Genomic DNA, 26345 nt, shown 5'->3' with positions numbered 1-26345 from the left:
GAAAGCAGGCGATGAGGATGAAAAACACAGAAAAAAAGAGGTAAGATAGAGGGGAGGTGAAAAGTGGAAAAAAGAAACACAGTAGACCAGACAGAGGCAGGACAAAGAGGGCAGAGATTAGAGAAAAGAAGGTGAAAAGACAAAAAAAATGACGGGAGAAGAGACGACAGAAAGATAAATTGAGACAAGATAAGTGAGAGGAGATGGGGAGGACAGCGACGATGACAAACAGAGAAAAGGTGAGAGGAGATGGAGAGCAGGGGACAAAGCAAATAGGATTGTGTACAGAGAAGCTGTTATCACCACTGATTTATGCTCTCAATTGAGGCTGCTTCTGTCTATCTACTAACATCATATTTTCTGACACCAAAAATGTCATTTGTTTACTGCAAATCAATATTTTCCCTCCACTGTTGATGGGAAAGGACCCGAAATCAAATATTATATGACGCCATTTTGGTGTGTGTAAATCTAATAATTATGTTATTATTATTTAATAGCATTAACCATAGTGTATGTGTAAATTGTCCAAAATCTAGTCTGTAACCTTACCAACCTTTAATTTTCCTAGGCTGAATATTCTTTATATTTTGCCATTGATCATTTTTGAAAGAATAGGTGTTTTTTGTTTAAATCTTACATAAGTGTGATATGTTTTTATTTAAATCAATGCATATTGACCAGGAAATGCTTCATCATCATCATCAGCATCATCATCCTATCATCGTCATAATCACAATCGTCATAATAACACAACACACCATAGATCTCTGGGCAACGCAGTCTCTGAGGCCATCAGTCAACATGGCTGCTGCTTTTTTATGTAGCAAACTATAATTTATTATTCTTTACACACACACAAGCTATTGGAACAGGATTCAGCTAGCTAAGATACTTAGCTACCAACAACATGAGACCTGCAGACCAGGGGGTGAGAGGTAAACATTTCTACATGTATAGAAAGAGTTTAGACGTTACAGCCCTGGGAAGTTAACTGCCTTGTTTAATTTCCTCTAAAACATAATTTTACAAGGTTTTCACACATTTCTCGCGATGCCAAATGTTGATTCAAACCTAACCCTGATTTATATTATTTATATCACATGTTCCTTCCTCATCTTTTGTATTTGTGCAAACTTGATCAGTAATGGACTAGTTTGATCAAATGATCGTAAATCAAACTTGAGCATCAAGCATAATATAAGTTATTTGAAGGACATAGAACTATCTCTACAAAATTGATTAAAAATATATAATAATACAAAAAGGTTACTTCTGTGTATGTCATTTAATGCAGTAAGTAAAGTTAATATACTAATTTCAGAGATGAGGCAGTAACAGGGGCCATTTTTATGCTCTGGCCAAACTCTTTCTATACCTCCTGCAGAAACTTTACCAACTACTGAACAAAAATATAACACGACAAATAATCAAACATTACAGAGATTTTAAAACCAAAAAACGAAATATCAACATTATAAACACAACAAAAGACAAACATCATGAATAGATACAGAAAAACCCATGAACAGTCACGTCAAAAACATTTTGGGGATCGCTGGGCCAACACACCATAGTAGAGACTAGTATATTAATATTTATCTGTATCATACCCATGTATAAGATAACACACTAGTAATATGAGTTTACTTTCCAGCCAATTAAAAGTTGAGAGGGAACAATTGTTCTACTGTTGGGAAGCAATATGCAATGAAAGCCAGATTTTTTTAGATTTTAAATAAACATTTCAAATGCATCAATTAGGATATTCAAGAAAACATATTTATGTAAATCAAATCAGCTGGCTTTTGTTGTAAATGCATTGAGAAGATTTGACCAGATTTAAATAGGTGATTGCTAAGTAGATAACACAAGGACTCTTTGGCAGTGAGTACATTTTCAAGTTAAAGTGACACAACTTCCATTGCATATTGCAGATCCTTTGGGGAAAACACAAGGGACAACAACATGGCATACGGGAGGGGAAAAGAAAGACAGAAGGTGGAAATCTTTAAGGAAGTGTGAACAACTTTCCATAAATAGCACTAGATGGAAATATGGATGGAGAGATAAAGGGACAAGAAGGAGGTGGGGTAAAAAATAGCAGCGTCTTCTGTTTAATCCCTTGTTCATTATAACCCCTCTGGGCAAATCTTCCATCTTAGAAAGAGGGAGGGAGAAGGAGAGGGAGACCAGAGGGTAACTGATTAGGGAAATAAAGTGCAGGAGTCTGAATTTTGTAGTCCTTAGATGGATTGTTGTAGTCCTTGCCAGGAGACAGGGTTCTCTGAGATAGTTTTTCCGTGCCACAGTAGCAAACTTTAACCTCTGAGGGTGAAATCAGTCTGAAAATGATCTCGGAACAAAGAGCATTTGCCTTAAAATATATTCTGTGGTCCTTTAAATCGCTTCATCCAAACAATTGTGAAGACATCTCTGAGCGAAGCTTACTCCAAGTCATACCAGAAAATGTATTTGACACCTATTTCGCCATGATACCAGGCTTTTAATCTGTCCGTGATCATTTAACGAGCATCAAATAAGCAAGAGCCTTTTTCTGAATAAAAGGGACAAATACAGGAAAATTCATATTTCAGTTAAGTGGTTTGTTCGCCATTGAAATGATAAATGACATCCATTGTAGAATCTCATGCACCTATCAGCTCCAAACTGGAGGGATGTTGTTTGTCCAGAGAAGATCCAGAGAGAAACAGACGTGGTCCAGACAGGGTCTATTTCTAGTCATCCACAAATTATGAATTATTTAATCAATGCAGATTGTTTCCTGCCGTACATTAAACCTCCATAATAAGTCTTGAGAGACATGGGGGAGTCCATGTTTAATTCACTATCAACATATAATCTTAGTATCCCCATTTCAAGAGGTGTTGACTATTTAAATGACATCTCTTTGTGTTTATCCACAAACGTTTTCCTTGTTTCCTCCACGTTTTCCAGTGTTGTCTGTTTCTTTGGGATGTGGAGGTCCAAAGGAACGTAAGAGGAGCATTAGGCCAGACAAAGGTGAAGGGTCCTGGCTTGTGGTCCTGTTTTTTTTGGAGAAACTACTGGCTTTGTCAAAGTTTAGGAGGAGAAAGATACAAACAAAACCAAAGCCGTGCATTCCTCTCATTATTATGAATATTGGTCCAAACACCACTGAATATACTGTAAATCCCTGAAAATTCAATCCACCTTTTACTAATACTGACTGACCACAAGTGTCTTGTAATAGCTTAAATGATATGTATTATATTATATTACCAATAAATTTTTTCTCTTGGCCAAGTGGTAGTAGGTGGTAGGAGTTGGACGGATGATTGGGAGCAAATACTGCAGTGAGAATGTCTCCAAATGGTAGAGAAAATCAGGGAACAGATAAGGTATGTGTGCAAGGGAGTTTGTTCGAGAGAGGGACTGAGAGTTAAAAATAGAAAGAGGACAAAGAAAGGAAGACAGAAAGTGGGAAAAAGGTGCCAGTTTGAGAGTCAGAGGGAGAGATACCATAACTGTCTTATGTGCATGAAGCAAACTCTTCCATCTCTCTCCTCTTTGAGCCCTTTAAATTATCACCCTTTCAACCTTCACCTTTGACACGCCAATCCTCAGTCCCATCACTCCTCTAGGCCACAGAGGAGATCTGTTTCTCCTCCCTGTCCTCCCCGTCTGCCTCCCCGTCTCCCATCAGCGGCTGCCTTTTCTTCAGCTCTCTCTGGTATTTAGCCATCAGGGAGGCATAGATGCAGCCATAGGCCGCAGCTGCAACCATCATGATGCAAACGATGCCGCAAACCACACCGGCAATCACTACTGTGCCTATGGCGCGTCGCACGCTCACAGGCTTGTAACGAGCGCGGATACAATCCGATGGTGCCTCCCCACCTGCGCCTCCACCTCCTGTGTTTGAAGAGGAGTCATCACCAGTGTTGACGCTGTTGTCAGTAATTGGTGTCGCCCCACTGGGGTTAAGAGCGTTCCTGCTGCAGGGTGGACCTCCTTTCTGTCCAGTACGGGAACTCTCACCTCCTCCGTTCTCGTCCTCAAGTTGGAGGCAGTAGTTGAACATTTCCACTGGAACACCGCGGATGTCTCGCCCACGCAGATCCTTCGGTAGCGTGCACTCCACCGCGTCCACCTTCCCCCCTAGAGGTACAGAGACAAGAGGACATGGAGAGGTCATTTATTAAATGCCTTGTGCCTGTAAAGTACTACCAATTAACTGAGAGAGAGAAAAAGACAGTGAGGCGGGTGGTTACGCCAAATCTAGGATGAGTCATGAATCACTTAACACTCACAGAGAGTTTGCTGTGCCCTCCACACTAAGTTGAAGATAGCCTCAACTAAGCTCTTCTATAATTCATAAGATGACATACCTAGCTGTAGCAAAGCTCTAGTGTGTGTTCGGAAGAGAGAAACATCTGAGTCACTAATTCCCATAGGGTGACAGTAGGGTGGGGGATGTACTTTGTTATCATCACATGCTTCATTTGCCTCCACACGTAGTATTTGTCTCACGGTCACGTGTTAGACAACCACTGGTCCGTGCCCTCAGACAGGTTAAGCATCAGAATCATTGCGACGAAGACGGAGGATCGTAGAAAGACCAAATGAAGAAAGTGGTATTTAGCCACCGGATGCATTTGTCCCTGTGTGACAAGAGAATCCCTTCTTCAAACACAGCTCTCTCTCTCCAAATATCCCCAAATATCCCAGCTGTGTGTGCTTGAAGTGGTTTGAAGCAGACATAAGTCAACACAGGCTGCTGTCACTAAGCTTTTCCCTCTTGTTCGGTGATTTGTGTTATTTCCTATAACACACATCGTGCATCATCTATACTCTTTTTAACAGACACTGCCACGCTCTCATGTTCAACTATGAAATGCCTCCTTGTAGTTTTCCCCGCTGCGCTGGTGATTATTAAATGATCAGGCCCGCCGCTGTGTGTCCGTCCCTGTCTCTGAACTGAGCTGGAGAGCGGAGCCCAGCAAAGCAGAAGAGAGCAGAATGAAGCAGGGAGGAGAATGGAGCAGAAAAGAGAAGAGATGCTTCATTAGCGGGGCAGCTGAGGCTCGAGGCGCTGAGGTGAATGTAGATTTTTACACATGAAGAGAGAGCGGAGAGCAGCTGTGGTTATCTGATGTACTTACAGCCTGCAGAGACACGTGGGGTAACACACACTGGACACAAACGCACAATGAGCGTGGTAATGTGCATTCAGACACCAGTGCAATTATATTTTGGCGCTAGAAGCACAATGGATGCAGAAATGGAAAAGCACAACTCATCTGCCTCTGAGGTAAACTTGGATTCTCTAGTTTTCGCCCACTAACTCATGACTTCTTTGCCCTCTTGTGCTTTCCACTTATTCAAACACACCCCTATTCAAAGCTGCTGTAAGAGAAGTCAAGCACCCACCTCTGTACAGCAGCCACTCCATCCAGTGTTTGAATTCGCGGAGGTTGCAGTCACATTCCCAGGGGTTGTTTCCCAATTCCAGATGTTGCAGGTTGGCGAGGGGCTCAAACGCTGCCCTTTCTAAACCATGGAGCCGGTTGCCCGACAGAGACAGCCACCTGTGGAATAAGTACAATATAATTAATTTACTGTTGGGTAATAGTTGCCATCTCAGGCTCACACTGTAGACTGGAAATCCTTCTTTTTAACATCCTCACATCACCCTGTTGCTATTATTATCAATCCACCCACTCTCAAAAATCTGATTGACCTTCTCATTGTAGGATTATTATGATGTTCACAATCTGGGATTGTCATCATACTCCAGTGTTGGTCTGGGGCTCTGTAAGGGAATGTTAAAATGAAGAAATGTGAATGTTTGTGTCGATATGTGTCTACCTGAGGCTCTGCAGCTCATCCAGTAGCCCCAGAGGAACAGAGGACAGTCCGTTCAGGGACAGATCCAGACTTTGAAGGCCCCCCAAACCCTGTAGAAACATCAGTAGTTTCGTTTGTCGAGTCTCAGTATAATACACTACATTACGGTTATTTTTTGTGTCTTTCCCCAGTGCACAGCTAGGATCACTTGATGACTTAATCTTGTTTAAAATCAAGGTTCCCAAGCAAAGTCCTGACACAACCTCATACTACACACTGCCTTGGTTCAGATAAAAGTGGATGAAAGTGTTGAGCAAATGGTTCATTATTAATTTATCAGCTGGACGGGAGCCCAGTCATGTCAGCATATCTGCTCAGGTTTGGCGCTACTCCTAAACAGTTTGTTGAGCCTCACCCAGGAGTTGATGCTGCACTATTAACAAAGTATTTTATTGGAGTGAGTGAGTAATTAGATGGAATGTCGCCTTATACAAGTTAAATGTGCATGTTACAGGCTTTTTGAGATGAGGTCTTTCATTAATTACAATATAAAATTTTGCAAACTACGTCTTGGCTGAAAAAAGGCTCTTTGGTCTTGTTAGTGAGATGCATTATACACAGTGCTCACCTGGAAGAGGTCTCTCTCCATCCCTGTTAATGAGTTGTTGTGCAGAGTCAGTCTTGTAAGGTTGGACATGTCTCTGAATAATCCAGCTGGTAAATTATCTAGATAGTTATTAGAAAGGTCCAGCTCCTGAAACACAAACAAAAATATCTTCACTTTAAAACATACTTGCATGTTCGACAATTAGCTGAAGTTCTTATTAAAGATAAGACTTGAAAACTGAATGTCAACTTTGCTTTACTTTCTAGACTGAGAGCAGAGTTTTCATTATGAGACTCTCGCTCTCAAATTCAGTTTGCAAGGTCAGTGCAGAAAACAGTGCACACGCCACAGACAACATCAACACAACAACCCACAACATGTTTAACTGTGAGGCCAAGAAACGTTTCTCTGGCAACAGTAAACAATGGGATGCAGACCTCCAGAGAGGAGAGGTTAGCGAAGGCAGAGGCTCCCAGCGAGGCGAGCTTGTTGTTGGCTAGCAGGAAGGAGCGGCTCCCGGGTGGCAAGAGGTGCAGGGGAGGCAGGGAGGAGAGACCCCGGCCCCCGCAGTCCACCACCAAACCATCTGAGGAGCAGAGACAGGGAGGAGGGCAGGAGGAGGCCGGTGGCAGCAGTACTGCCAGAAGGCAGAGGACACAGAGGAAGACTGAGGGAGATGACGGGTTTGGAGAGAAGAAGAGAGGAAAATAAACATGGTTATTTACTTCCTCCTGTGAGTTATTGTACAGTGATGAGTACAGCAGAGACACTGGATATAAAATAGTCAATTAGTCAGTTATGTATTGCTGTGCATTTGATAGACTACTTTTTCTAGTAAAGAAACTGACTGTGAGAGGGATGAAAAACCAGTAACGTTCTAATAAAATACATTCCTATGGTTCTGATATGCTGTATAAATACTAGAATTACATCGGAAATTTCCATTTTCAAAGGGTGTTTTTATGGATGGTAAAACTTCGAACCTGCACCGAGGGTCAGAGTCGTCACCGTTTGTCTGATTGAGGTTTTTAAATTCCAGCTATTCTGCAAATGTCAGCCGCAGACTGCCTGAACGATCAGAGCAAAGAGAGAGAGAGAGAGTGTGTGTGTGTGTGTGTGTGTGTGTGTGTGTGTGTGTGTGTGTGTGTGTGTGTGTGTGTGTGTGTGTGTGTGTGTGTGTGTGTGTGTGTGTGTGTGTGTGTGTGTGTGTGTGTGTGTGTGTGGTATACTCTAGGTGCTACTCATGGCAACAGTCTATTCTGCAGTCATGAAGCTATGGCTTTTCCAAAAGACAGCTCTACTTGTGTTCATGAGCAAGTGTGTCTGTCTTTGTCTTTTCTTTTGTCTTTGTCTTTGTGTGTTTGGGTGTATGTGTGTGTGTGTTTTCAGCTCACAGCAGTCTCTTTAGTGACACTCATGAGGGAAATCCCCTCTGTTTTATTATACAGCCATTCCAATATTTCCACTCATTCTCGGCTCGTTACTTTCTCTGGTTTCTGCCTCTTTCATTCTTTTTCCAGCGTTTGTAGCTGTCCCTGTTTTCCTCTCGTTCTAAATAAATAATATATGTTTTTTCTTTTTACTTCTGTTTTGATTTCCTTCTGTAAATTCAGGTCTTTTAATTTATTAATTTTTTCATTTGTATTAGTGTTTCTGCCTTTGTGCCTGTCGGTCCATCTCTACATTCTGTAATTCTCTCTCTCCCACTTGAGTCTCTTTATCTTTCTCATTTCCCTTCACTTTGAATCTCTCGGCGCTGCTGTGTATTCCCCCTGTGTCTCGTTACAGTGGCTGACTTTGTTTCCATCCAATGGCTTATCAGCACGCCTTATGCTTTATCTCTATGTGTGAATATGTGAGTCTGTGTGTGTGTGTGTGTGTGTGTGTGTGTGTGTGTGTGTGGGTGTGTGGGTGGGTGGGTGGGTGTGTGTGTGGGTGTGTGGGTGGGTGGGTGGGTGGGTGGGTGTTAAGCACCAACAAAGTGTGATATTAAGAAAACGACACTGTCTTAACTGCAGACACAGACGCAGCACTTTTCACTTTCTGACAAGCCTCTCTTGCTTCACCAGCAGATATCATCACTTGCATCATCTGCATATTGTTAGCATCTATTTCTCAGTGTGCCATTGTCTTTTGTCACACTATGTCTCACCCGCTCTCTGTTATATTTTCTCACAGCGTGTGGTGGTCCATCTGCTTCTCACCACTAATCATTTTCTCTCTCTTTCCTCTCCTCTCATAATCAAGACTTAATTTCCTTTCAACACACATCCTGGCTGTCTGGCTCTGACTGTGATGAAACACTGTGAAATAGCCCTTTACTGGCAAGTCCGAAGTGCAATATGTTAAAAACAATAAATTATAAATTGTGATGAACGTGAGATGGATGGATTTGATATCAGAAGAAATGGGTGATTGCATAATGAACATTTTTCTCGAGTAACACGTCTCACAATCTAGAAAATATAAAAAATCATCAAGGGTGGACTTTAGCTTAATTTATGCTAAATGTCATGCAGTCAGACTGGAAATAAGAGCAGTATGAGTTGAGAAGTAACTTTTTGGTACAATGTTGCTTTTGTAATTTTTACTGCAATCATTGAAGTAGATTTGCAATAGATTTAACTCCAGGCCTGTCTGTATTTATTTTTCTGCATAGTATTCGGACAAGAAAAGCATTTATCAAGAATTACAAGTTTATTTTGATTCTACAAAAGTCTTTTTTGCTGCAGATATTCAGAGCCAGCATTATTAGGACCCTGACATTAGAGCAGCTAAATGTAAAATTCAGCCATTATTAATTTACACCTTTCCTGTTGTTACGTGTCAACATTTCTTCCATGAAAATGCTGGAATAAATTTCAGTGTCATTTCTGGATTGCAAGAGCAGCAATTTCTTTCAAAGCAAGATTTTGGATTAACATCAACTAACTGTTCAGTCCATTAAGAGGTTACCAGGAGTTATTTTTATTAACTTTATTTAAAGGGTTATTTTCATGCATCTCAGCTCCCCATGGGTAATAATATATACCCTTTTAAAAATAATAAATATGCCAATATATATATAGTCTGGGAAATTATTCCATATTTAGAGAAGGATCTAATCATATTTATCGCATTCATCCTTGAAACTTGAAATTTGAGTTTCCATGTCTGATAAATCTTGAGTGTAACACTGTGCAAATCTCGGGAAATGCCATTGTATCATTCTGCGAATACACACACTGACAACAGTCTAAGAATAGCATCTTTTCCCAGACAGTTTTTCTTTTTACCTGCCAGGCAGCAGATGACCTCTCTCAACCAGAACACTGCACAGCCAACACATTCCATACCAGAAATTCAGAGAATAAAGACGGGGGCCTCGTGAGAAAGATCTCCGTGCTGGACTCTCTCCTATTCCTGTATCCGTTATCCTTTCTGCTCGATTCCGTGGTATAATCCTAATCTCTGGGAAAAATTTACTCCCCTTCATAAATGGATGAGAGAGAGATTTTACAATGTCCTGAAGAGTCAGGTGCTGTCTTACTTTGTAGTGTAAGTGCTTTGGAGGGCAGATATTTAGCTGCACAGGTCAGAAAAGTTAGAGTGGAGCACGATATTTGTGTGGACAATGTAGCTCAGAGGTAGTAGCGATGTTATACAACCAAGAGAGAGTGCCAGAGAGCGAGAAATTGTGTTTATTTTGCTGCGTCCTACTCATATCATGTCACATTTTAAATTGTGGTTGGTGTCCTGCACCATTCATCTTTGTAAAGTTATTCTTCTTCTCCCCTCACTCCCCCCCCCCCCCCCCCCCTCCTCATCACTCCTCTCTTCTCCCTTCACTACTCTACATTTTAACTCCCCCTGCCTCCCTCAGTGCTGAAGCTTATCTTCCAACATTTATGAGTGGTTTTAGCTGCTCTCGTGGAGGAAGTGGTTGTTGTTTTAACGCTTATTTTAGCTGCTCCGGATCCTCTCTCCGCTGTGGCGCTCCACACAGCCAAACCAGAAGGAAAAATGCAGGCCACAGTCGGAGCAAGATAGGGCGGTTCAGTCCAAATACGTTTGAGTGGTTCTGTGCAGTTTAATTCAGTCCAAACAGACTTCAGACTGAATCTTTTATAAGAATCCCAAAACACATGATGTCAAAAGTGCTGCCATTTAGGGCAAATGTAGGCTGGCAATGCTTTTAGGGACAGGAAACAAACTAAGACACGCTATTAAAATGCTGTTCCTGTTTGATCATGGCAAGAGGCCACTCTTATCACAATAGATAGATAGATAGATAGATAGATCGATTTCTGGGATAAGATGACATGTGATGTTTGACATTGTCTCCTAGGCAACTCCTTTAGACAGCTCCGGGGGCCTCAGCTGTCTGTAAGTTTATATCCAGGGGCCCCAAGTTGGTGACACCGGACCCGGCTATGATGTCATCACCACTGACACTTCTGTTACTGAGCGCAGTTGCATGTTACCAGGGGCCAAGCTGTTTTCCTTGCAAGCAGCAGACTTGGTGCTATCCTGTTACTAGAATGACCAGCTGTCCTCCATCCAACAGACTCACTCACTTGTATTTCTCTAACTCTTAAATGTTTTACTCAATGCTCTGCAAGAGTCTGACACAAATCTATCCTGCTGCTGCAACACTGAGTCTAGGGATGACTTTTGATACAACATACAATATACCATAATCTAGATAACAACAAAAACAGCATAAACTCAACACTTAATTTGTCAATTAATTAATACTAGACTTTTATAGCTTTTTAAATGTGACAATATTCTGAATTTCTCTGTTTTATCTCAGTGTTGTAAATGTCCTAAATATCTAAAGTATTTGTCTGATTAATCTGCAATCTTAGATCCGATTATCTAGTTTTATTAAATTGCCAGATCATCCAAAATGTTGTTAATAAACAATCATAATAAAAAAAAAACACTGTTCAGTCTTCCAATGGTTTGTTAGCAGAGTAGCTGATGCTGATAACGTATTATATTCTATACATGGTCGAGTATTTGCAGTGACATTTGAGCTCCAGTTTGTTTCAATTGTAGCGATGATAACGTCAAAGGTATTTAGGGAAGTATTTAAAGCTGCAACAGTTTCTGTGTGATGTGTCTGAAGCTGTTACACATCTGATCTCCACTGAAACCTGAGACCTAATTTAGGTAGCAGATGGAAAATAGCCAGTGTGTGCGTATGTGTGTGTGTGTGTTTGTTTGCGCGTGCGTGCGTGCATGTGTCTTGGAATCTCTATATCCACTGTATTGTATCCTGCCTCCATTGATGACTCACTGCATGGCTTCACTATCTCAGTATAAAAGCACAACACACACATAATACCAAGGTCCCCGCAGTACCGCCACATTATTTCAACATTGACAATGTAATGCTGTGTTACCGTAGCAACCAAGTGCTCTAGATGATGTTAAAGTGAAGAGAGGAGGAATAGGGAAATAAGTTTTTTTTTTGGTTCACATCAAATTTCAATCCCTTAACCACATTATCTCTTCTCTCTCACTCGCACAACCTCTCTGCCTCACTGCACAACCGTGTATAATCGCTTACTCGCACACAGGACGTCATGGTCGCGCACACACACACAAACACACACATACAGCAGTTGAGGATAAGCAGAGACACGGTGTGGGGGTTTAGGCTGTACTCCTGCTGACAGCGTGATGAGGAGAGCAAAGACGAAGAAGAGAAGTAGAAGAGTAGACTGTCTCCAAACTTGATTTTTGTACATTATTTCTTCCTCCTCTCCCTATGGGATCACCTCCAATTATCGCCCCCTATTTCTGCCATCATCTTTCCCTCTCTTTCCTCCCTCTGTGTTAACGCTCGTCCATTTTTCTACCAGCTTCTCTTTCTCCATCTCTGCCTCCCCCCTGTCCATTTCTCATTAATTCTGCATCGGTGAGATTGAATCATTATTTTGACTTGGAGGGGCGAGTGGGTAACGTGTAGGCCGATCTGCCTCTCTAATTCGTGCTATCTGTACCAATATGTAGTGACACACATGCTCGCTCACACAACAGCGTAGCCCATGGGAGTGTGTGACATGCAGTGACATCATTTTTGTGATAGTGGCTATTAATTAGCGGGAGTGGCAGGTAAGACAAAGAGAGGGAGAGATAAAGTGGAAAGAAGTTCTGTAAAAAAAAAAGTTATCAGTAAAGCCTAACTTGAAGCCGCAGTCTCGGCAAACAACAGGTACAGATTTCACTGCAACACCATCACTTTGATGGATGTTGCATCATTTTGTACTGACCCCTCAAACGGCTGAGTACATTCAGAATCTGAGGATAAAATAAAGGACGCTTGGCGTTGATGTCACATTTGCATCAGTGTGACTAGAATAGATTCTGTGTTGGATCTTTGACAGGTCGTAATGTATGCCCACTCATTCCTCAGAAGGGATGGAGAGACAAATGGTATTGATCCAAAAAGTATGCACGCACACATCCACAAATATGTTTTATGAGCTTTTTTATTGAGCTGTAAACGGATTTGTTGATAAGAAGAACCTAAGAAGTAGGTTGTTTTAAAAAAGGTTTTAGGGTTATGTTTATCTACTTAAGTTAGTTTTATTTACTTCATTTTGCCAAGTTGTTACAACATATAAATGGCAAATGAAATCAAATTATTCTTTTTGTTTAAATAAAATAAGTTAGTCTGACTTAACTAGATACCTTTGTTGCACAGTGCTTGAGATATCTTATCTTGCTTATGTCCTTTTCAGAGGCTTGTGGAGAGTTCACTAAGGCAAATCGAACACATCTCAAATAACTATGTTATACAGAACGATTATCAGCCGTTTTCTGTGACAACCTGGTGTGTAATTTTCTATTTATTACAGGAATTGGCTTTGCTATGACCATCATAGCTTATCAGCGTCATATCAGACCCTTACTGAAATAGCTTTTAATGGTGGAATTCTGTGTCAGTATCATGCAGCAAGTGCTGGGCTGCAGTGGTGCTGTTTGTGGTGCAGAGTATTGTTCAGATTTAACCTTGCCAATGTCCTTTTAAAATGTGCCAATACTAAGTTGCACATTCCTGTTGTACCTGATCAAAACTCAACTGTGGTTACTTGAGAAGAGAAAAGGAACCCGGTGTACTGTGCTTGCAGTCATCTGCATGTATTTTTCTGCATACATCGTGTACACCTGGCACTATAGTACAAGGTCACCTCAGCAGTGGAAAGCTTTCCCACACAATGCTCGTAACCACTCATAACCAAGCTGACGTGAAATCACCACAACACTTTACTTCATCCACTAAAGAGGTTAAAGGGTCAGAGCCACTCTGCCCTGACAGAAGATAGAAGATATTATTTCTGTGTTCCTATATCACTTCCATAGAACAGTAGAAAATCCATCTCAATGTCAATGCCATGAAAAATGTAAGAATAAATCAATGCAATTCCTTTACATACTTTTGAACCCTTCGTTTAGCGGTTACGTTATCACATACAGCCAGATGCCGTCGATTGTTTGCCAACAAGCTGTCACTCCAGTTTCTGCTTAACTCCCAGTCTCATATAACACTATGTGAACGGATCAGGCTGCACTCCAAACCTAATGCTACACATAGACAACACACTGTGTCACACTGCTGTGGCTCCATGCCAAACCCCACATCCCGGCAGTGTTTATAAAGTGCCACCAGGTACTAACCACGCAGCAGTGAATTTGGTTTGTTACAACACACCCACAGCTGACTAATGTCTTAAAAACACTCGATTTAACAACCTGGCAGCTGCAGGCCGACAGAGATGTTAGTTTTCACCACAGTGGGTTCTCGCCCCACGGTGGCTCCCTTCTAAACCTTATGCTGCTTCCTTAGTCACTGCGCTGTATTACAGCTGTGCTCTGAGGCATAATGCTACAACCTTAGTCACTGTACTATGGCTCCTTTCCAAATCAAATGCTTTAACCTCAGTTGGTGCAGTTGGTCTCCATTCAAAGCAAATCCTCACTGCTCTCACCCCCACTCTCTGTCACTTTCCCCGTCACTCTTTTGATTAGAAGCTATGTGGTCAGTTAATCTGCCGGCTTTGTTTTGGAATGTAACATGAACACACTCTCACACACAGTATGATCCGTGTGTGTGTGTGTGTGTGTGTGTGTGTGTGTGTGTGTGTGTGTGTGTGTGTGTGTGTGTGTGTGTGTGTGTGTGTGTGTGTGTGTGTGTGTGTGTGTGTGTGTGTGTGTGTGTGTGTGTGTGTGTGTGTGAATAGGAATGAATGCACACTTTCTGGTGTTCAAATGTGTGTGTGTGTGTTGTGTCAGATGAGACAGTCTGCTGGGATCGTGAAGGCCTAGAGGCACCATATGGTCTCTGTGTCGCTCATAGACCTCTCTGTTCTCCTCTCTCGCCTCTCCTCCTCCATCCTTTCTTCTCCTCAGTGTTTCACTCGTTCACTTCACCGCTTTGATCTCACCTCTCTCCTCCTCCTCCTCTTCACTCCCCACTGTTTCCATATTTTCCCTTGCTTCCTCTGTCTCACTCTTTCTGTCATTAGTTTGCTCTCAGTTTAACCTTTTGCCGTTTTTTTCTTTGACATTCTCTCTCACTTTTAAGCCTGTTGAGACCGTTTGTTTTTAGCTTTCAGATATTTTAGTACCACTTTCCAGAACTTCCTAGGGTTTGTAATGGGTTATACCTTGATGGTTATTAAATAATTCATGCTTTGTAACGAGAAAAACGGAGGTTGTCATGGTTGAGAAAATGTCTGGATGGTGTTTATCCTTCAGCATAAACTATTGATCGTCAGGGAGATTCTTAAATATAATTTACCTACCAGAAGCAAAATGCAAAAAATGTATTTGTTAGAACGACAGAAAGCAACAAACATGTTAAAGGATTACCAACATTTATTTGTAAATTTTAAACAGAAAGGATGAACACCAGACAGAGGAGTCTTTATAACCTTGCAAGCTACAGTTAAGCTTCATGTTTTATCTTCTAAACTCCTAATAAAGGAGAATATAATAATAAATCAGTATCTTTATTATATCACTAGAAGTATTTGGTTTTACTCGGATGAATAAAAGCAGACACTGAAAACCACCCAATTTCAAAACCACTTATATTGGCATTTTTGTGAAATAAATGCAATGAACTGTGAGGAGATACATACATTTATTTATAATTTGGCACAAGAACATTTGCTGTCAGCCACAGTGGTTTCAAATTGGCTTTGACACTCAAAAACAACCATAAAACATTCTTTCTTCCACAACCTTTGAGAAAAATCATATCGCTCTCTGTCCCACGTAGGTGACAAAACTCCATCATAGTTTCACAGCCATTAGTTGGAAAAATGACCCAACAGTGTCTGACACTGAAGGATACTAACACTTCATTTTTCTTTTCAATCTGTTTTCTGTCACACCTTTGAGTTTTGTGACATTTCAGACATTTGCACCGAATTAGCGCCGGTCTCTTTAATTTCTAAATGACCTTCCTCAATTTTGGAAGGTAAAGCACCCTTGATTATTTGATTCTAAGTACTGTAGTCATCTGACATAGTCATTAAATCAGAATTAAAGGGATGCTTATACCCCTCTCTACTCATATTATGTGCACACTCCAGCTACTCGATCTGTTTGTGTGAGTGTGTGTGTGTGTGTGTGTGTGTGTGTGTGTGTGTGTGTGTGTGTGTGTGTGTGTGTGTGTGTGTGTGTGTGTGTGTGTGTGTGTGTGTGTGTGTGCGTGTGTGACAGTGCGTGTGGGTGTGGGGGAATAGCAGAGATTAGTGAGCCTCCAAGCTTTGCAAGAGACAGTGATAAAGCATATGAGAATTTGAGTTAACATTTTTGCAATAATGATAATGCAGAAGTTGTGTCAATAAAGTTTACTGAATTGAAGAGAGACAGAGAGAGGAAATATTGTGTTACATTTTGATTAATTCAGTTCCTAGTCCTTCAAGACTTAAGCAATATTGTTGTTATGATATTATTAGTGATACAACTTGAATCAAATGAAATCTAGTAAGAGGCAAAGACTGGAATTAAATCGGACTGAATTTTTAATGCAGAGATGGAAGGAAGGACGTAGGTAGAGGACAGGTGAAGAGAAAAAAGGCAGAGGTATGAGGTGGTGGGATAGAGACAGGGGGAGGCTGAGTGGCTCACAGGGAGGTGTATCTATCGACTTAGGGGTGTGGGTGTGTGGAGGTTCTGACACATAGCGTTGCCCTGTTATTTAGAGTCCTCGTGCTACAAAGCAGTTTGTGGGGGTGTTTTTGCCATACGCCTCTGGAACAATACCTTTTAAACAGGAGGACAAAGATCCCCATTTTATGGTCCCTTGTTTCTTTTCTAAAAACATTTATTTTCTGCTGAGAATGCAGTGTATGTTTGAGTTATATTAGATGTATAACAGAGGAGAGAAATGCAGAGAGGGAGCTCTCTCGTTCGCCTATTAGCAGAGGAAGCGTCTGGACCAACTTGATGTGACAGAGTAGAGAAAAATAAAGCAGGAAAGGAGAAGAGGAAAGGAAAGATGGGACTGAAGTAAAGAAGGGGAATTGTACAGGGAATGAGAAAGGTAAAAATGGATTTGTAGGAAAATGGAGACAAATAACCTACTCTGTTTGGTTTCTACAGACCGCTGGCTGTATTAATGTATACAGTAATTTGGCATTTCACTGGAGGACCTGGCACATGGCCACAGCATTCTCAATGCCCTCATCCTTTGTGTGTGTGGAGAGGTGAGGGGGTGTGTGTGGGGTGTATGCGTGTGTTCAAGCATGCTGGGCATGCTGACATTAGCAGCTGTCAAAACAGACAGTGTTCCTCCTTTCATGCGTAGTTAGGAGTACAATAGATGAGAATAAAATAGAGCCGAGTTGATAAGAAACGGACGACTATTGTTTCTTCTCCTCTTGTCAGGTTCTCTCTTCTCTTGATCTGCTTTTTAGGCTTTTGTTGACTCACCAGGTCTGGCCAAGTGGAAGGCATCACTGGACAGGGGCAGGCCAGTGCCCCCGCCAGGGGGGTGGGTGTGGGGGGGCATGACACAGAGCTTTGTAGCCTTCCTCTGTTGGAGGAGCGGGGCTATGGGGGCATCAAGCCACCATGCCTGCAGCCTCCACTAGGGCGGCGACTGGGAAAAGGTACACCAAAACACCTGAGGAGAGAGAGAAGACACAAGTGAGACAGACAGCAGACAGATTTAGACAAAGATACATAGATGCATACATACATACATACATGCATACGCATACACATGTACGATGTGTGTGTTTGTGTCTAACATAGCATGTGTGCTTACAATGTGAATGTGTGTGTGCGTTTGTGCATGGGCCCAAATATGACAAATGGCCCCCCGGTATTTCATAGGCATTAATAATAGATGTGTAAGTCGTTGGCAGTTTACACAATCAGTTTGCCTTTCCCACAGACAGACCCCCTACCGCCACTGTCTGGCACAGAGTCTGACACAGAGAGAGAGAGACAGAGAATGACACAGAAAGAGGGAGGATTAGGGGAGAGAGAGTGATGAAGGGAAAACATAATGTAAGGAGTATAAAGGTAGAATTCTCAAAATACGGAGAGATATAAAGCGTGAGAATAAGCAGAATGTACTGCAGATTGAAGAGGAACATAAATGGTTGTGTGCTTTTGCACTTGCGATGCTGCCAGAATACCCTTGAGCAAAGCAGAAAGTGTCATGAGGCAGCAGAGTTCAGCTCACACCCTTAAAACTCTTGGCAGAATAACTGAAGGTAACATAGCAACAGCTGACCCGAGCTGAATCCGATGCTTGCTGAGTAAACAATTACAAGGATGTCGCCTCTAGAGAACATCAAGTTCCTGAAATTCAGATGTTTTTAGAGATGATGGTATCTGACTGTTGCCACACATTGAAAATCAACAATTATGGAGCCTGGGCCTCGAAAGAACCCATTCAATTTTGGTGCGGTTGAAGGACATTTTTTCAACATTGCAAATAGGGCATTTTTCGCACATTCACTTACATTTTTCAGGGAATGACATTAAAGTAAAATCAAGTTTTACGAATTTGAAATAACCACGGGATAAATAAACGGAATGGAACCTTAATATCACAGGATTAATGATTGGCACAACCCCTGGGCCAAGTTTTTTTTTCAAAAGCTGGATTGCATCTTCCCAAAGTGTTGTGAAAACCCAATGAGCTGCGTGTGAGTATATTGAACTAATCCGATAAGGGTGTTGTTCAATGTTTATGGAGAAAGGGCAGACTTTTTCCTGCACGGCTCATTTTACCATTAAGTTACTGTAAATAGAGGTGAATGTTCACATGTTTGCACTCTGTGAATGCTTGTGCAGTGACAGTGATGAAAGGATAGTAAAATATAGACAAGGCAGGAAATGTCTGAAGGGGAGAGGAGGTTAAAATAAGTGCATTAGGAACACAGGTTGGACATTAAAATTCTCCTCCACGACCTTCCTAGTGTATTGTATTGTGTGTGTGTGTGTGTGTGTGTGTGTGTGTGTGTGTGTGTGTGTGTGTGTGTGTGTGTGTGTGTGTGTGTGTGTGTGTGTGTGTGAGACAGATTGTGTATGTGAACCCCAGTGGTGCTATTTGTGTTATCATTATTGCTATTAGTACCTGCCAGACACTGAGGCAAATATAAAACACTTGTCTAATCTCTGAGCTCTCTCTTTTTTTTCTTTATATTCTCTCTTCCAAGAGCAGTTTCTCCCGCTCTCTTCTCTCCTACACTTATTCCTCTGTCATTTTTCTTTTTCTTTATGACCTTTATCTTTCAATATTCAACAGGTCTTTCGCTCTCCTTCCCATCTCTCTTATCCCCTCTCTCCCTCTCCTGACAAAGGAACAGAGGCATGTAGCGAGGATATTCGGCAGATGGATTTCCTGCATGTGATTAAAGTCACATTAGCCAGGGTCTGCTGGGAAATATGAGTTGTTCTTTTCAAATGAGCACACAAGCTTAATTTTGAAAGATTCAGACGGGCAGCTGAGAATGAAGGTTATTTTTCCTGCTTGAATTTCAAGCTGTACATGTTTTCCTTTTCCCTTTCACTGGGTGTTGTGAGTTTATTTCTAGACTGAAATATAGTTGCACAATGGAGCTGTTCTTTTTTTAAGTAAATGGTAATTTACTGTTGGTATAAACAAAAGCGGAAGTGATATCAACAGAGACTTTTTTGCATTTCCATACTGTTCCTCATTCGTAGACGAATATAATGTTTCACAAAGCATTCTTCACACATCCAAATGAATGCTATTGTTCCTTAGTTTTAAGTGTAATGAAATTAAATATTTCAATTTCTGGACATTTCTAGCTTTGGGAAATCAGTTTTTAATTGCTCCTTGGTCATTGGGATTATAAATCTGGCCTCGGTTTGCATGTTGGCTGTTTTTTTATGTTTATTTATTGTGAGGAGGAAAACAGTTTGGCTGGAAAGCAGGGTGTTGCTTAATGAGCAGAAAGTAACATCACTCAGTGGTTCTAGATTCTGCAATGGTGAACGGAGCTCATATCGGGTTCAAAGCCAAGTGGTTATTGCTTGTTGGCCTCCCAGTCACATGTGAGATGTGTATTACTGGCTTCTAATTGTTTTCTATATTATCTAGAGCCTGACTGATTTGGACGTTTCGAGGTAGATGTGGATACAGATTTTAGGGAGTAAGAAATTAGAAATACTGATCGGCCAATATATTTACTAAAAAACAATTCCTAAGATGTTGTTATCAAACCTTTGCGATATTTTAAAGCTTAACCATAAACTTTGTTATAAATTACTATAAATAAAAATGAAAGCGCGAATACGACCAATATATATAGATATTGAATGAAAAAGATATAACTATTCTGTAAAATAAAAGTTTTCATATTTGGGCAAACATAAACATGATTTGTCCGTGAAAGGCTCCTATTTGCTGATATTTATTGGCCAACTGATAAACCCATTGGACTGTAATATCTTGAAATTGAAGAAAAGTGGATGGAAAAGGACCACAAGAGAATCTAAAGTGGACAGTACAGGAGAAATATCAGTACACATGGTGAAATGTTCCAAAATGCCATCATGTGTGCAGTCATGCTGCGATTGTCCTTTTAAATGATGTATTGGAGGTGTAGCAGAAGGTCACCTCTGCAGCCACATATTACTGTTCGGCCATCAGTCCCCATTACGTTAAATGGGTGCTGTGGTGGCGACCCTTCTTGTCAGGCTATTCTCAGAAAGCTTTTTTTACCAGTTTGACCTGGACACAGGGGGGAGCAGAGGCCCACACATGCACACATTTGTGCACACACGTGTAAATACTTGGGTGTCCAAGTGTCCCCTGCATGTGACGGGGAATCATGTAACACCTCCTCCCCTCTTCTGGACTCCTCTGTTCCTCCTCTCAATCCTCTCATCTTTCCATCCTATTTTTATCTTCCTGTTTATTCCACTAATTGTTTCCTGTCTGCACTTAAGCTGGATTTATACTCAACAGGGTGTTTCAGAGGCTTGGTGCAGAGCTCTGATGTGCATTTCCCTCCAAAAAAATTTACCACACTCCAGGGGGCTGAGATAGCAAAGCAGAAACCACCAGCTGTGAGTGGTGAGCTTGGATTGTTGGAGTTTTGTACCATAAGTCCCTCTGATGTAGGTAGAGGTTATTAATAGTGAATCACGAATCTTCCCGCTTTCCTTCATGTTGGAGAAATTTATATTTTGTGATCTAGCAAAGTCATGTCCAGTGTGGATCTTTGAGCATTATCACTGCTCTGCATCAAAGTCAACAGGACAATGTAAGAGTGAACGTTGATCGAATGGCTCACAAGCCGTGTTTACAGTCGAATGTGTGTTTTGTGAAAAGGCATCTGTAGTGCAGACATAAACACTGTTACTTCAGGTACATGATGAATGCACAACAGCTGGATAATGTACAGCACTGCCATTTACTGTTGTGTTGGTACTAAATCAACAATAAAAGATGTTAATCAACGATCATCAATTACAGGAAAACTGAAACAACATTACGGAGAAGCTTAAAACCTGCTGTACTCAGCACGAGTGTATGTGTGTGAAATTGTATGTGTGCCTGTCTTCGCACAATTTGCCTACTTAGACCAGTTTTTTAGTGTGCTTCATCTTTCTTGTGACAGGCCTACTTGGCTCGACTCATAGTTCTTAATCAATATGGCTGTAATTCTGAAATCTACCTGTGCACCATAGGATAATTATCCATATGTGTGTCTTTGTCTCTGTCTGTCTTCTCTTCTTCGGGGACTTTAGGCATGTGGTGTGTGAATGAGTGACATCACAGTTGTAAACACGCAGCCCAGTCATTTACCCACAGCTTCACACACGCATGCACACACACGCATGCACGCACACACTCACACATACACACAATCACGCACACACCCACACAGTGGTTGGGCGGATTAAGCCTTATTTAAGAGGTCTATCAATGTCAAATTGTCTAACAAACCAAACCATCAATTTGCAATAAAAAATTTTTTTCATACCTGCTATTGAAGGTGCACGTGTTTGTGTGAATGTGTGTGTGTCTGTGTACTGTTGCTAACAAAGGAAGAGAGAGGCAGCCAAGCTCCCTAAATCAATTTTTAATAGCTTTCTTACACAGGAGAGGAGGGAGATTGGGGCAACACACACACACACACACACACACACACACACACACACACACACACACACACACACACACACACACACACACACACACACACACACACACACACACACCTGGGCACATGCTAACTGCTTGATGAATAGAGGCACATATGTGTTGACAGGCACGTGGTGCAAAAATATGCTCAGATATATAGTTACATGTGCATGCATGTATGCAGACACATACATTACATAAACACACACAGTTTAGTGTGCCTGTGTCCAAAAATACACTAACTGTTTACACACAAACATGTACAGGGCACAGGTCATATGTCAGATATGGTATGAATCAGGTATGAAAGAAAATGCCTGAGAAATATTGTGGTTAATGTGAACTTTAATTATGTTAAAGTGATGGGGAAATGATTTGGCAACATGACAGCTAATTCGTATTTAACTAAGTTGTATTTTATACTTTGTATTTAGCATGGTGTATTTTTAGCATCATTGTTATTGCAGTACTTTTGATAAGGTCGGTTGCCTAAATGTACATATTAAGTATTCAAGGACCATTCAATAGACCAACCTAAGATCAGGGCTACAACTAAATATTTATTTGACTCCAAACTCGGATATAGTTGTTGTGAGTAGAAGGGTCATATGAGTCATTTCAACGTTGTCTTTTAAGTGCATCAGTAGCATCACAGAGTCTGTTTACATGCGTCTGTTTGAAATTAATATATGAGCAGTTTCACAGCAGCTGTCAGTCTGATGAGAGGTGTTAACCATGTTGTTAATAGACACGCCATACTGCTGCACTAACCACAGCACCAGTTAGTGTTTGGTTCTCTGGAACCATGTTAGAATCCACCTACGTTACATGAAGGATAATAAAACAATTATTTTTCAATTTTACCCGATTGTGAGCCACCGGAGCCTTGGGGACATCAAGGTGGAGTGCCCAGTATATCATTACATAATAACTGAACAGTTAAATACTTTTATTAAACACGTTTTAAAACAGGGTTAGAGTTAAGTGTTAAGTGTTACAACCGTTTAAAAACAGCATCAGAAAGAGAATCAACAGGGCACCATGTAATTAAAACCTTTTGAGGGTTTAAAATTGATTAAAATGACATAAGATTTAAACCACTGTAGCTTTATATCATGTCAAAGTAATATGTTTATGCAGTTGTATATAAGTTAGCTCCAAATAGTTGCTTTTATTAAGCAAGAGGGACAGATCACATGAATTGCACTGTATTGAATGTGGAGGTTTAGCAGGAGACATGTAGCACTAGTTGAGCTCAGAACACCCTGATGTTACACCTGCTGTATGAGCTCTGACCTTGGCCGCTCTGTACTTGGTGTTAGTGATCAACTTCACCCCCAGAGATACAGTAGCGGTGTGGTGGCCAAATTTGGACCTGCAGGTCACATGACACCCTGAGTTTTAGAGACTTTAGAGACTTTTCTTTACCATACATGTCCACTGAAAGGAAAACATTTCCAGATGCAAAATGTTTTGAGATCCTCGATATATTGACTACTAGCCCTCATATGATTTTATATTATTCCACGTAACATTTGTGTGTTTTTAATGTTCATTCAACCAGCGAGAGCTAGATAAGAACAAACCTTAACCTGGAAGTTACAGAAACCTTTTGGGCATGCTTTGTGTTTTTTATAGCTGTGGCAAAAAACTATACCATGTAACTTGCAATATATCTAGCTAATTAAAATTTCCATTGAGACCAGAACATTTACTGTTTATGCAACGAAAGGAATGTTGTTATTTTCTAATCTTAAAGCCATAAATATCTCGGTTGCATAGCAGGTTTTATTTGCCTTTGTCACACTAATTATTATGTTTTTTTCCTTCTACTTAAATCATATGATAGTCCTGTCTGTCTGATTTTCCTATGAAACATACACTCCTACTTATGTGTGAATAAACTACCTTCCTCTCACCTTCTCCTGCTGCCCACCTCTGCGAGCCTTGCCCCAAAACCACACCAACAATTCCCATGAATGTGTGTGTTGTGTTTATCCAGGAAACAGGTTAACGTCTGACATTTTAAGCCAGTCAAATCCTGGAAGCGTGCACCTTTAGCCCCATTAAAAATACCCATTTGTTTGAGTGGAAAAAAAGGGAAGTCTTTCTGCGACTGCAGTCTGATTTGGGTGATATAGTACATCTTTAATTCCAGTCGTAAATAAGGTGAGAAGCAGTTATGAGGAATTGTCTTGTGTGTGTGTGTGTGTGTGTGTGTGTGTGTGTGTGTGTGTGTGTGTGTGTGTGTGTGTGTGTGTGTGTGTGTGTGTGTGTGTGTGTGTGTGTGTGTGTGTGTGTGTGTGTGTGTGTGTGTGTGAGGCAAACTAACATCACAAACAGACTTACCTTTTGACCAAATATCTCAGACAGCACCAGCCTTTATAGCTTTCTGCCTTCAGTCACCCCCCCCAAAAAAAATATACCAAAATTACAAAATCTCTCACAGGACAAAACATTGAAGAAAAACTGTCCCCTTCAGGTAAAGATATCCATACATTCAAGATCCTGGTCAAATGAAAATTGTAAGAATAATCCTGGTTTCTGTATGGAGACAATCCCCCGGCTTCCTTTCAACCCACCAATGAATTGTGGAAAAATGAGGGATTGTGGAGGAAAAAAACGAGGTGAAGAGAGGCTTAAAGACAGAAGAGTAGGGAAGAGAGGATAAAGTCCTTAGAGGGAGAAGGATGGAGATATTTAATCCTTTTCTTCGGATCTATTCCCTGTATGAATGATACGTCCAGCGCCGTCCTGCTCCCTGGCTTGTGTGCTGCCGTGTGCGTCTGAGAGGCGTGAGTGTGTGTATGAAAAAGACAGGGAGAGAGAGAGAGAGAGAGAGAGGGAGTGTGTGTGTGTGAGAGAGAGAGAGACAACGGCGTTAGGTTGCTGGCGTCACGCGCTAGCCCTTCTGTGTGTCGCTATGTTTGTGATTCCTGCACTCAGCACGCGTCGGAGTGTGTGTGTTTATCCATGCATGTACACTTGAGGGTTGTCTTTCCGGTGTGTGTGTTTGTGCCCCCACCTCCCTGTCTTCTTTTCTATATGTGTGTGCAGTCGTGCATGTGGCAGGAGAATGTGTGTGTGTGTGTGTGTGTGTGTGTGTGTGTGTGTGTGTGTGTGTGTGTGTGTGAGTGTGTGTGTGTGTGTGTGTGTGTGTGTGTCTTGTCAAATATAGTAACATTAGTGTATGCTGCTTCTGTCTGCCTGCAGCTCTCCCACTGTGACAGAGAGAGGATGAGGGAGGTGGAATACAGAGAGACTGATAATACGAACGAGTGAAAGCCAGGAGAGATAGAGGGAAGGAGTAGGAGAGAGGGAGGAAAAGAGGGATGGGAGGGTGAGGAGAAAGTAGAGAGGGAGAGAAAGAGAGAGTGGGAGGTGGTGAGAGAAGGTTGGTTGAAAAAAGATAAAGGTAGGAGGAAGGAAGAGAAAGAGGGAGGCAGAGGAGAAGGAGATGCGAGAAAGAAAGCTGTAGCAGTGGAGGGAAGGAGGGAGAGAGGGAGGGATCATCTGATTTCAGTGAAGATGAGAATCTCCCTCTGCCTCATGGGCTTTTCTCCTCCCTCGATTTTCTTTTCCTTTTTTTTCTCCTCACGTCTCCCTCACTCGGCTTTCATTTTCAATCTATTCCCTGTGGCAGCTCTCGTAAAGGCTGGCTTTGTGTGTGTGTGTGTGTTCATGCATATGGTTGTTTGAGCACACATTTAAGAATGTGTGTGGTTTTGAATTACTTACATTGTAGGGACAAAGCTCTGGTCCCCACAAGGTAAAATGTTAAATTTTATAAAGAATAAAGATCTGGACTATTATCGAGGTCAGATCCCAGGCAAATGAGTCAATGTATTGTTCTCCAAGTTAGTGCGTGTGTCGTGTGTTTAGAGAAAAATCATTGTGAGAAAGCAAAAATGTTTCCTTTGCATGATACCAGTGAAAATCTGTCTGTATAGAAGGTGACAGACAGAAAGAGGGAGGGTAGAGGAGTAAAAGGGGTGTAAGGAGGAAGCTGGGACTCTGTGTTTGTTTGCACACAGCATATAATTACTTGGCTGCTTCCCTCTATGGACTGAATCATAGTTGACACACACATTGTGCCGATAATGTGCATGTGAATCATTTGGCATGGCTTGCTGGGCCTAAATGAGAGACTAGTCTTTTCCATAATGCATCAAACCAAAACTTTTAGTCCCTGTCAGGGCACAAAGTAAAGATTTTTTATATTCTATTTCTTTTCATAATTTTTGTATTGTGTTATTTTTGCTGATA

At 41.3% G+C, this 26345-nt stretch overlaps 2 protein-coding genes across 9 annotated transcripts in view; one reads left to right on the top strand and one right to left on the bottom strand.

The window, feature by feature from the left end:
- Nucleotides 1-26345, top strand: part of cacna2d4a (calcium channel, voltage-dependent, alpha 2/delta subunit 4a) — a 75462-nt gene that overhangs the window by 24729 nt on the left and 24388 nt on the right. The window lies entirely within an intron of this gene.
- Nucleotides 1247-25142, bottom strand: lrtm2a (leucine-rich repeats and transmembrane domains 2a). Its single transcript, XM_034578983.1, has 7 exons — nt 24429-25142; nt 17378-17570; nt 6877-7106; nt 6461-6586; nt 5854-5942; nt 5416-5573; nt 1247-4143 (listed from the first exon to the last, which is right to left on the bottom strand). The coding sequence occupies exons 2-7, from the start codon at nt 17454-17456 to the stop codon at nt 3623-3625; spliced, it is 1203 nt and encodes a 400-aa protein (XP_034434874.1). The 5' UTR covers nt 17457-17570; nt 24429-25142; the 3' UTR covers nt 1247-3622.

The sequence above is a fragment of the Hippoglossus hippoglossus genome, chromosome 23 (assembly GCF_009819705.1).
Source record: "Hippoglossus hippoglossus isolate fHipHip1 chromosome 23, fHipHip1.pri, whole genome shotgun sequence".
NCBI lineage: Eukaryota > Metazoa > Chordata > Actinopteri > Pleuronectiformes > Pleuronectidae > Hippoglossus > Hippoglossus hippoglossus.
The sequence above is the reverse complement of the archived record's forward strand: the minus strand, read 5'-3'. Positions and strand labels throughout refer to the sequence as shown.